The sequence below is a fragment of the Megalops cyprinoides genome, chromosome 1 (assembly GCF_013368585.1).
Source record: "Megalops cyprinoides isolate fMegCyp1 chromosome 1, fMegCyp1.pri, whole genome shotgun sequence".
NCBI lineage: Eukaryota > Metazoa > Chordata > Actinopteri > Elopiformes > Megalopidae > Megalops > Megalops cyprinoides.
Genome location: NC_050583.1, coordinates 2,465,795 through 2,477,607, shown reverse-complemented (window position 1 = coordinate 2,477,607; position 11,813 = coordinate 2,465,795). Strand labels below are relative to the sequence as shown.

The window sequence follows — 11,813 nt, the reverse complement described above, 5'->3', positions numbered from 1 at the left end:
AAGGCCTTGCAGGCTTCAACATCAGCCTGTCCCTAAAATAAGTAATATTTTAACAATAACTGCATTGCACTGGGTAAATATAGAACTGGCCCGTAAGTTACTGCATTCAATATAAAAGACCTAAAATTTCTGATTTGTAAAGAGGATTTTATTAATGGTTAACGACATCCATGCTCGTGAGTCACGTTCATCATCACAACAAGCATGATTGGCTGGAAAGACGTCACATGAGAAGCGATGCGTAAACACAGACGTAGGATCCATATTTTACTATCCTGATCATGTCGGGAAATGAATTAAAATGAGAGTCTAGACCAGAGATCTTCAACAGGGGATCCGTGACCCCTAGGGGGTCCTCAGAGTTACTGCAGGGGGGTCCGCCAAATGATTTGATCCCAAACTTTTTTTCTTCTAAAAATTAAAATATGTCCAAAAATACACATTAACATAAATACAACCTATAATAAGCAAAGATAAATCTTCCTATTCATTAAAAAAATACAATGAAAATACCCATGAATCCTCATGCAATAATGTGATCACCCTGAGAGCTAGCTATCCTATGCTAAACCACTCTATGTGCAGTGCCAATAAAACACTGGAAATAATTACATGCCATATTAGCCAAATAGGTACGTATTAGTAGCCTAAGTATATGGCCATTCTTACGTTAATGTGATCTACAATGGATCGCTTTGTAATTTCTCGACCAAGAAACTCAACTAAACTAAAATTTGTGAAATTGTAAACGTAAACAATGTCAATATAGAATTAAAATGTGTTCTATACAGCACCCCACTGTTATAGATAATGTATATAGTTCTGTTTACATATACATAAGAAAAAGAATAGAGAATATATATGTATATGTCAAAATACAATACTTGCTTTCGGAAATATGTATTGTTGTCACTGTGAAATGTCATTTTATGTATTTACTGTCAATATTTGACAATAAATGCATATTGCATTTATTAGAGAGTTACATTAAGTCAATCAATCAATCAGTCAATCAAATTTTACTTTATATAGCTCAGATTTACAATGTCACAAAATTCTCACAAATCGCAGTTCATGAAGCAAAGTGCCTTTTCCAGAGGGAATCAAAAAACCAGAAAACCCAGGGCCAAATGGGAAAAAACAGGAAAATTATTCCCTGACCCCAGGAAAAGGCGGTCGAGAGACTCCTGGAAAATAACACACAAGTCAACAGTGGTGGAACATATAAAAGGCAACGGGTCTGCACAACAGCTCCAGCTGGTAAGGGGCGAATCTCTACGCATCAGAAATTATAGGTTGCACCTAGCCAGAATAGCATATGTAAATCGGACGTGTTTAGGCCTGTATTTTAACCTTGATACCAACCCGCATACAAGGAAATGTATTTTTAATATTTTTTAGGCCTACGTTTTAGCCTTTATATCAGCCAGGTAGCATACATTTTTGACATGTTTTTGCTGCCTGTTGAGATCATATTGGCAAATGAGTGTTTATTTTTAAATCTTTTGGTTAAGAGCTTACTTTACTCATAAGCATAATCTCCTTTGTTTCTGCTGCTGTTTTGAATTGTGCATTTTCCCTCTCTTATTCTGTACCTGCACTCCAGCTGTGGAGCACCTGCTGTTCTTCCTGTAACACCTGCCGCCGCGATTCCCCCACTCCTTAAATGCAGAGGTGGAGAGAGATGTTAGAGCTTTGCTAATGGACCAAGAGGTTTGTCCTCATCTTGCAAAATAAAACGATAATAAACTACTGGATAAACTTTTTTTATTTGAGAGGTTACATCTGTGCCTCAGTAACTTAAAAATGGAATTTATTCACATTTTCCACTCATTAATGAGCATTTTTGATGTTAACAGTAGCACCATTTTTTGCATTACATTTAGTAAACAGATGCTCTAATTCAGAGTGACTCACATATCTGGCAATTTTCTCTTTCCTTTTCTTTTTCATTTCCTGTTTATTTCTTCCTTTCCTCTTTTTCCATTTTCTCTTTTTGCTTCCTCTCCTCTTTTTCCATTTTCTCTTTTTTCTTCTTCTCTTCTTTTTCCATTTTCTCTTTCTTCTTCCTTTCCTCTTTTTCCCGTTCCTGCTCTTTCTTCCTCTCTTCTCTTTCCATCTTCTCTTTTTTCTTCCTCTCTTCTTTTTCCATTTTCTCTTTTTTCTTCCTCTCTTCTTTTTCCATTTTCTCTTTTTTCTTCCCCTCTTTTTCAATTTTCTCTTTCTTCTTCCTTTCCTCTTTTTCCCGTTCCTGCTCTTTCTTCCTCTCTTCTTTTTCCATCTTCTCTTTTGTCTTCCTCTCTTCTTTTTCCGTAGCCAGCTTCATCTTGTCCTCCTCATTACCCTCCTGCTCTTTGACAGTCGGTCTCATTCTTTTCATCATTTTCTCATACATTCTTTGCTGAGGCTGTTTTTGTTCTTCCACGGCCTGCTTCCTCCTCTCCTCCTCTGTCTTTGTGGCCCTCTCCTCCTCTGTCTTTGTGGCCCTCTCCTCCTCTTCCTTTGGGGCCCTCTCCTCCTCTTCCTTTGTAGCCCTTTCCTCCTCTTCCTTTGTGGCCCTCTCCTCCTCTTCCTTTGTGGCCCTCTCCTCCTCTTCCTTTGTAGCCCTCTCCTCCTCTGTCTTTGTGACCCTCTCCTCCTCTTCCTTTGGGGCCCTCTCCTCCTCTTCCTTTGTGGCCCTCTCCTCCTCTTCCTTTGTGACCCTCTCCTCCTCTGTCTTTGTGGCCCTCTCCTCCTCTGTCTTTGTGGCCCCCTCCTCCTCTTCCTTTTTGGCCCTTTCCTCCTCTTCCTTTGTGGCCATCTCCTCCTCTGTCTTTGTGGCCCTCTCCTCCTCTTCCTTTGTGGCCATCTCCTCCTCTGTCTTTGTGGCCCTCTCCTCCTCTTCCAAGGCCTCATTTGTCATTTCCTCCTCTGCCTTTGTGGCTTTTTCCTCCTCTTCCAGGCTCTCATTTCTCATCTTTTTTTCTTTCTGCTTAGCCTGTAACTTTGCCACCTGCTTTTTCATCCATATCCAACAGTCCTCAAAGAAACAGGTTGGTTCGTCATATATCCATGCAAATTTTGTTTTTTCCATACGGAGTCTCATCAGTTGCTCCATGGCCTGTTTCCTTATTTTCTCCTGTTTCTTTCTCTCTCTTTCTGCCTTTGCCAAGGCCCGCTTCTTCAGTTTCTCCTCTATCTCGCTCGGACTCACATTCCTTCTTAATAACCGCTTAGTCTCTGCCTCTACTGCCTTCCTTTTCGCCCATTTCAAAAAGACCTCCCAATAACAGGTGTTTTCAGCAAACACCCACCAAAATTTGTCCTTAATCTCCTTCTCTTGTCTTTTTTCTTCTTCTTCTGTTATTTCCATCTCTTGCCAGGTCTCCTCCCACTGTTCCTCTTCGCTGCTCTCTGTCTCTGTCTGCCGAGCCTCCTCTCTCTCTTTCTCATTCCTCTCCATCAGCAGCTCTACTTCTTTCATGATGGATTGCCGCTGGTAGAACAGCCTCTCCTCCATCTCCGCCCTCTCCCTGATGATGCTCAGCTTAAACTCACTCCTCATATTTGTAAGTGCAGCTTCACACCATGTAGTGCAATTTCTGAGCAGCTCCTCCTGAACCCTCCCTTTCCACTCTTCCATCTTTCTTTCCTTGTCAGAAGCATCCATTTCCCAGTCCTAAAAAGGGAGAAAATGTTAGGTAACCACTGGTTACATGAGAGAGTGAATGACTGACTGGCAATATGTCTGTTGGAGCATGCACTAATAAGATGGGTTTCAAGTGTAATACGCTACATCAAATGATAAATAAAACATACAGTAAATCTTAAGTCAATCTAATGGAAGAATGGACGACAAAAAGTCCCCAAGATGCTGCATTAAGTAAAAGGAAAATATTATCGCTACTACACATATTTTACTATCATTTTTGAAGGACTGAGCACTCACCATCACTGTGTCTTTTGATTTTCTGGCAATGTCTCTCATTGCAGCCTCACTCTCCTCTTGCTCTTTCTCCCAAATTTTCCTCTCCTCCTCCATCTCTCTCCATATTTGCTCTCCGGCCTCCTTCTCCTTCCTCTCTTCTATTCTCCTCCTCTCCCTCCATTCCTCCTCTGCCTTCCTGTCCATCATCAGCTCTACCTCCTTCATGATGGACTGTCTCTGGCAGAGAATCTTCTCTTCCATCTCCTCTCTCTCCCTTGTGATGGTGGCCTTAATCTCGTTCTTCACATCAGTCTGTGCAGCTTCGTACCACTGGTTACAGAGTCTGAGGACCTTTTCTTCAATCTCCTTCTTCCAGTGCTCCAGCCTGCTTTCCAAATCCAGCATTTCCATTTTGCGCTCCTGAATGAGAGAGAAAGAAGAGTTACTGGGGGTCAGCATCACTGACACCTGATGTTTGTCAGTAAACTACAAAATGAAACATTTTAAGTGAACTATTTGGGCAATCCTGTACTGATACAAAGTTCCTCACTAAAACAGAAAACTAAGTACAACATTGGGAATGAGGCCGTTTGGCTGTTTGTTACATTTTTGTTAAAACATAAATAATAATAATAATTATTATTATTATTATTATTATTATATAATGGTATTTATTATTATTATTATTTTTATTATTATTATGTACACGTGCATGTAGTGCGAAGGGCTATAGGCTTTTGCCACAGAGCAGGGGTTTTCAAGGTCTAAGACTTAAAATCGTCTTAATGTTTATGAAGACTGAGCTTAATGGCATTCAAATAACCAAAGCAAGGTGTTCAGACTTACTGTGCACACGCCTTAGTGTCTTCATCGCATTAAAATCGATGTAAGGAGAGAGTGTCACATCACTCTAGGTTGTCATGAAAGACTTCTGTACTTACCATCTCTAACCGCTCTCCCTTGTGGTCAGTGCCATCTCTCTTGAGTTATGTATTCAGAATAATTTCTTTCTGCATTAATGAAATAAGTTCGAGCAACAAATTTATAGTTTTCTGCGCTTGACGTCACAATACAAACCCGCCACACGACGCATAGAATTATACAGCACACCTTTCTGTGACGTCACATCGATGTCCTGCAAAAGGCTTCTCCCGTTTAACATTATTATTATTATTAAAATTGTTATTGTGTGTATTATTTTGTGTAGGCCTATTTAACATTATACGTTTTCCTGGAGAAAATTATTTATTAAAATATTTATTTATTTATTGCTGTCCGTGGAATACTTAGTCCACATCAGAATCACAACTATTCATGTTGACATATTTAAATCAATCTACACGTTACCACTGATTTTTAAATTTGACGAAAAAAAGCAAAACATTGATCCTTACATTTGAGTAAAAAAAAAAAAAAAAACGAAACGCATTACCTGTCATACGCTAAATGGCATCACGGTTTGCGAGTGTTCCAGCTGACTAGTTCACATCAAGTTATTTCTCACATAGCCATTTTCTACAGGTAACGTTATCTATAAGGTGAGAGAGTTTCCCTGTATTGCACAGCTAACCATATCGCTCCTAGCAGCAGCTGAAAACTGCACTGGTTTCCGCTCTAACGTTACGTTGAGCATTCACTTAAATACTGAAAATGTGCTCTACCTAACCGCTGTAGTCTAGCTAACTAGTTCCCAGTTAGCAACGCATCAGAATGTGTCGATTGAAAATTACAAACGAATTACAGGCTACTGTAATTAGTCTGAATAAAGATGTCAAAGTAAGCCGTTTGGGATAGTTGATAGTCAACGACTAATGTGTTGTTAATTCAATAAGTAATAATAGCTACATGCCCAGTTTTTGTATTTCAATGCTTTATTAAATACGAGTTAAACCTGGAATTCAGGATCATGCCTATGTTCAGATATGTCTGTGTACATACCTTCCGGAACTATGATATTCTTAATATTCTTCCATGCCATTGCTGGAAATTAATACCAACCCCCTCAACCAATCGGAATCATTGTTTCGTCCAAGCCGTGATAGCCTATATTCAGTCGCTATATTTCAGTTCAGTTCAGTTTGCTTTATTGGCATAGCCATTTACAGTGGATTTTAAAAGCATGTACATAGCATGAACATCATTTAGCAGATGCTCTTACCCAGAGCCACTTCCAAAAAAGTGCATCACTATGCTAAGAGTAGTTATCAAGAAGTATTACAAGAGGTCAGTAAGATACTCAGTTAAGTGCTACACTGGTGTAGGGTGCGTTTGTATAGAAAATAGGGATAGATAGAGATAGATGGAGACGAAGGTAGACTAGAGATACAGCTTGATGATGAGTTTTCAGCTTTCCCTGTCTCACCTGTGCTGGATGCGTAACCATCACCTGAGGCTCAGCTTGGCTAAGACTGTGCCTCTCTACATCGCTCCTCTCCCTTACAAGACCTCTCCATCACCCCGAAAACACCACAGAATACTCCATATTCTTAATGTTCCATATTCTGTTATGATTGATGTAGTCCGGTCACTGGTTTTACCACATCTGGAGTGCTGCCCAGTTGTTTGGTCAGGTGCTGCTGAGAAACATGTAAAAAAAACGTCAAATTGCACAGAACAGAGCAGCCAGATTAGCTCTTCATTGTTCTTTCCGTGCTAATGTGTGTGAGATGCATAAACGATTATGAGGGCTAACAGTGGAGGCTAAATTAAAATCTAGTGGAGGCTAAATTAAAATCTCTGTTATCATGCAAAATGTTATTTGGGACAATACACCACACTTCTTTTGCGAAAAACTAGTATATTCAGGTTTTTGTCATAGGTATAATACACGTCAAACGAGTACTAGTCATTTGGTGGTGCCAAGTCCATGAACGAATTGTATGATGAGGACTGTTTTTTTTTAATAGGGCTTTTTCTGCTTGGAATATGCTCCCAATCAACATCAGACAGACAAAAAATAGATTTTCTTTCAAAAAGTCTGATGCATCTTAAATAGATGTTATTGTGGTTTTTACGGTTTCTTGGATTGTTGGATTGTTTTTATTTTGTTTTGTTGCTGTATATTTGTGACAATTTTGTCTTGGTTTTCAGTGCAAGTTATTACAGTTTAGTATTTCATATGCTGAGTAATTGTACTTATTTTTGAAGTTTTGGCTCGTTTTGTTTTTTTGTTTTCGTTGCTTTTGACACAGTAACATTTTTAATATTGTTTGCTTTAATTGATTGTTATTGCTGTTGAGTGGATCCCAGGAAGCCTAGCAACCACTATGTGGAAGCTAATGGCGATCCCAATAAAGAATAAAGAATTAAAGTTAAAAAAAAAATCTATAATAAGGGACATGAAAGAAATTATTTAATAATTGGTTATATAAATAAAAAAAAACTTTGATTCCATTCATTTTTTGTTTTTTTTATTATTTTGATTGTTGAAACTGAGGGGGCAGTTCCACCTGTAAACTAGGTTCAGTTTAAATGACTGTCACAGTGGGGTGTCGGTCAGGACACAGGAGTCAGGTTCCGGGTTCAGAGTTATATTGAGGATTTTGGAGGGTGTGGATGTGTGTGTGGTTTCTCAGGCACAGACGCACACAACAACACAATAATGTGTCCCCAGGGGCTTGGTCTCCCCAGTTCTTCACTGTGCGGGTATTGGTGTGGTACTGAGGTGGGGGAGGTCACCACTACCTTTACATTGTCCCGTATCCTTGGCCCTATTGAGGTTCTTATTGGTGGCCAAAGGATACGGACAGGTCAGCGGGCAAATTGTGGCCTGGGGGCCGTCCTTGGGTTGCCTGTGGGGGTCCTGCTGATAAGGGGAGCAGCAGGACTGGTTTGGACAGGTTTCAACTAGGTTGTAAACATAGTGCCTGTGAGAGGTGGGGGTGGTGCGCAAACAAAGACACGTGGCCCTTTTCTACAATTGTAGTTGATCTTTTCTCTCTCATCTAAGATCACATAATTTTACAGATGCTCCTTTCCAATAAACGTGAAACCCAGCATAGAGGGGCTGAGTGAATGTGGTCTGGACTCTGTGGAGGAGGGTCATTGTGTCAGAGACGCTGTAGAAGGACAGAGTTCCTGCCCTGTGATCCAGGTACACTCCTATTCTGGCAAAGAGGGGGACAGGGATTGCAGTGTGATTATTATTGTGCCACAAAAAGCATGTGGCAGGAGAGCAGCACAAACTCCAGGACTTGTCATTCCATCCCAGACCACAGTCAGCACTTCCTCCCCTCCTGCTGATCTCTTTATATGAGACTGCTATAGAAACCTCATAATCCCCACTCCACTCAGCCTCCCAGTAACAGCGTCCAGACAGACCCTCTCTGCACAGCACTTGCACCAAGTCGTTGAATCTCTCTGGATGATCAGGATATGACTGGGTCTTCATCACACATGTCACCGCTCTGTTCCCCTCAGACAGACGGAGCTTTCTATGTGCTGTGTTGGGGTCCAGTGTGAGCTGACAGGAATCTGATGGAGGAGAAGGAGAGAAGAGAGCTCAGTTATTATAATCACCACAATCTATCGCTTACATGCTTTTCATTTGTTTTAATATATTTTCCTTCATCCTCACATTTGAGATTTATTTCATTTCACACATATTTATTTTTTATTTTCTTCATGTGTTGCCTTATCCATCAATATCATTTGTGTTCTTTATAATACATCGGTTGGTCTTTTAACTTGTTTGAAAGACAGACTCACATTGTAAGAAATCCTCTCTGGTCCTGGGCTCTAATATATGGACTTCTTTCACTGTAGAGAAAGAGAGAAGGAGGGCAAAAATCAGGTGAAAGTTAAAATATGTTTCCTGTCCCTTCACTTTCATTCAGGTGGTGTACAGGGGCTACCCAAATAATGGAAATGGACTTGTATTTTGAAGCAACTAAATCGTAATTAAAAAAACAATACGAATTGCCAAAATCTTTCTGTAATGATATATTAACATGCAAGTTTCTAAAGCAACATGAGAGATGTTACACATTTTGAAAAAGTTCTCATTGTTGGTGTCTGAACTGCAGGTGCATCAGTCGCAGAAACTGCCAAATTATTTAATGCGTCCAGGGGAATGAAGTTGAAAATAATGATGGCATTCGCTAAGCAAGGAAAAGCTGCATCAGGAAAGAGGAACAGTGTTCACAAGTCAAATTTCACAGACAGGGACAGATGCTCAAAACCTCAAAACAGCAGCCTCAAAAATGACCAGAAAACTAAATCTACACCTCCATGACCCAGTCTCAATAAAAGCTTGAATAAAACCCTCCTGAAAAAGGAGGAAGATGGGAAAATATTAACAATACCCAGGGACAGCAGATGAAAACTCAGATGAAAACTTTAGTTCATTCTGGCACATTTACAGAAATGCTGATTATTGTGCACTGTCCCTGTCAAATAAACTCAATGAAGTCAGCTTAATATCACATTTACAACACTACAAAACCTGTATTACAGCATTCCAAGAAGGACTGAAGCTGTTCTGAAGGCAAAGGCAAAGTTTTTAATAAACATTTATATCGCGTTTACATATTTTGTCTATGCCCTGTAAGTGTGCGTGTGTGCACGTTTGACTAAATATGATGTGTGTGTGTGTGTGTGTGTGTGTGTGTGTGTGTGTGTGTCTGTGTGTGCTTGAAGAGTTTTCGTATTTCTGCCGCACTAACCTGTTTTTGAGATCTTGTCTAATTCCCCCTTGCAGATGCCCTCCACTCGTTCTTTCAGGTCAGAGACAGATTTCCTCACAGCCTCAAAAAAGTATGAATTGACAGTGGTGCTGGGTGAGTCTCCAGGTCCAGGAGGGGCACAGAGAGACTGATGGCTCTACAGAAAGACAGACAGACAGACAAAGGAAAAAACCATCATACTACATCTCAGGTGACCTACCAGTAACAGATCTTTGTGATAAGGCACATGCTACATCATGTATAAAATCATGTATATACAATGCACATACTGCAGACTGTCAGAGAGCCAGTGATGTTACCTGGAGGAAATGGATGTGATCCTCTGTGTGTGAAAGCTGCTCCATCTCAGCATCTCTCCTCCTCAGCTCAGCAATCTCCTGCTCCAGTTGCTCCAGGAGTCTTCCAGCTCCACTCACTGCAGCCTTCTCCTGATCTCTGATCAGCTGTTTCACCTCAGAGCGCCTTCTCTTAATGGAGCGGATCAGCTCAGTAAAGATCCACTCGCTGTCCTCCACTGCTGCCTGTGCAGAGTGCTGTTAGGAGACACAGAGAGAGGAGGGCTGTACATTATAACTAGGCCTTTCACTCAGCTCTTACTGGGACCTCAGACATCCTGTTCCCCACAGTGTGGCTCAGTGGGATTGAGCCCCACGGGGCTGGAAAGTGGCCCAACACTGGGCCCCTCACTGGCTGAATGGAGGAGAACCCTGACTGAGCCCTGAAATGGCTCTTCCAGCAGCCAGCTGTTGTCTTCTCCTCTGGTCAGTACCCACCGTGAGTGACTCCACAGCCTGTCTCAGATCCTGCAGCTCCTTCTCTCTCTCCTGGATTCTCTGCTGGAATTTCCTCTGTGTTGCTCCAAACTGTTTCTGTGGATAGATTGTTTTCACCATCATATTGTACTTCACATGTGTTAAATAACACCTTAAATAAAAATTAAACAATAACTACCCACTAATCTGTTTGACAGGTCAGTGTGTAGTAGTGACTCCTACCACCCCGCCCCCATCCTGGCGTGGATTGCAGTTGCAGCCCTCTGTATTTTTTCCTTGTGCCAGGCCTGGCCTTATAGGTAAAGTTCCTAAACTGTGAGTGAACTGCTCCAGCCGTGTTGATTCCCGTTCAGGGGGTGAATAGTGGGGTGAGGGGTGTGAACAGAGCTGTCACAGAGAGCTGGCGTGTGTTCACTTCCTGCTTTTACTGCTTTATCACTGAATTTCAGACCTGATAACCACTCCCTTCAGCAGTTCTCATTTTCAAAGGTGTAAATCTATTCAAATACTCCTTTGCTAATGTGTTTTGATAATAAATAACAGAAAAAACATAGTTATTGTGTCATTACTTTTAAAGCAAAACACTGATCATAGTAATGCTGTCCGGTCCTTACCTGTTTCTCAGTCCTTTCCGCTGCAGCTGAGACTGTATCATGGCCTCTGTGTTCATCCATCATACACAGATAACAGATACACTGCTGATCAGTGCGGCAGTAAATCTCCAGCACTTTGTCATGATGAGAGCAGATCTTCTCCTGCAGGTTTCCAGTGGCTTGGTCCAGTTTGTGCTTCTTAAAGGCAGGAGATTCATAGTGAGGCTGCAGGTGAGTTTGACAGTAGGAGGCCAGACACACCAGACAGGACTTGACGGCTTTGAACTTTCTCCTAGTGCAGAAATCACACGCCACATCTCCAGGTCCAGCATAACAGTGAGGAGGAGGAGCAGCTTGGAGTCCTGTCTTCTTCACTTTCTCCACCATATTAGTCACTATGATGTTTCTTCTTAAAACAGGTCTTGGGATGAAGGTCTCTCTGCACTGGGGACAGCTGTAGACACCAGCATGATCATCCTGATCCCAGCAGCCCTTAATACAGCCCATACAGTAACTGTGTCCACAGGGAATAGTCACCGGATCCTTCAGTAGATCCAGACAGACTGGACAGGTAAACTGGTCCCGATCCAGTAGATCTCCAGCTTCAGACATTTTACCGTGCAGATTCAAAGAGACTGAGTTTAGTTTTGTTTCTCTGAAACCGCCTGTGAAATGCAGAACTCTGTTTTTTCGCGTGAGACGGAGGGGAAAGGGAGGGACTTCCTGCCTCTTCCCTGCAGTTTTGTCGGTGAGGTTACAGAAGGCGGAAGTTTTTCACTGGCCCGTGTAACGGGGGCGTGTCTTTTAGCTGCTAGCTGCACCTCCGTTAGCTTGTGTGCGTGTGTCTGCTTCGCTG

General features: G+C 41.5%; 1 protein-coding gene across 4 annotated transcripts; it reads right to left on the bottom strand.

Annotated features, from left to right (window-relative positions):
* Positions 1 to 5,168: 5,168 nt before the first annotated feature.
* On the bottom strand, positions 5,169 to 11,569 carry LOC118781129 (tripartite motif-containing protein 16-like). 4 transcript variants are annotated; one of them, XM_036534052.1, is made up of 7 exons: positions 10,979 to 11,569; positions 10,365 to 10,460; positions 9,891 to 10,124; positions 9,571 to 9,727; positions 8,615 to 8,665; positions 7,893 to 8,380; positions 5,169 to 5,192 (listed from the first exon to the last, which is right to left on the bottom strand). In XM_036534052.1, exons 1-7 carry the CDS (start codon positions 11,567 to 11,569, stop codon positions 5,169 to 5,171), a joined length of 1,641 nt encoding a protein of 546 aa, XP_036389945.1. The 4 variants fall into 4 exon arrangements, with proteins under 4 accessions (XP_036389945.1, XP_036389921.1, XP_036389928.1 ...); XM_036534028.1 differs by lacking the exon at positions 5,169 to 5,192 and having other exon boundaries at positions 7,621 to 8,380; XM_036534035.1 differs by lacking the exon at positions 5,169 to 5,192 and having other exon boundaries at positions 7,621 to 8,380; positions 8,615 to 8,659.
* Positions 11,570 to 11,813: the final 244 nt, after the last annotated feature.

What these genes read in the sequence shown, in the direction of transcription:
- LOC118781129 (XM_036534028.1), bottom strand. Translation starts at nt 11,569, where the DNA reads ATGTCTGAAGCTGGAGATCTACTGGATCGGGACCAGTTTACCTGTCCA. An exon ending in ATCACATCCATTTCCTCCAG is followed by an intron (nt 9,728 to 9,890) that starts GTAACATCACTG and finishes GTCTTTCTGTAG; the next exon opens with AGCCATCAGTCTCTCTGTGC. An exon ending in CAGAGAGGATTTCTTACAAT is followed by an intron (nt 8,381 to 8,614) that starts GTGAGTCTGTCT and finishes CTCCTCCATCAG; the next exon opens with ATTCCTGTCAGCTCACACTG.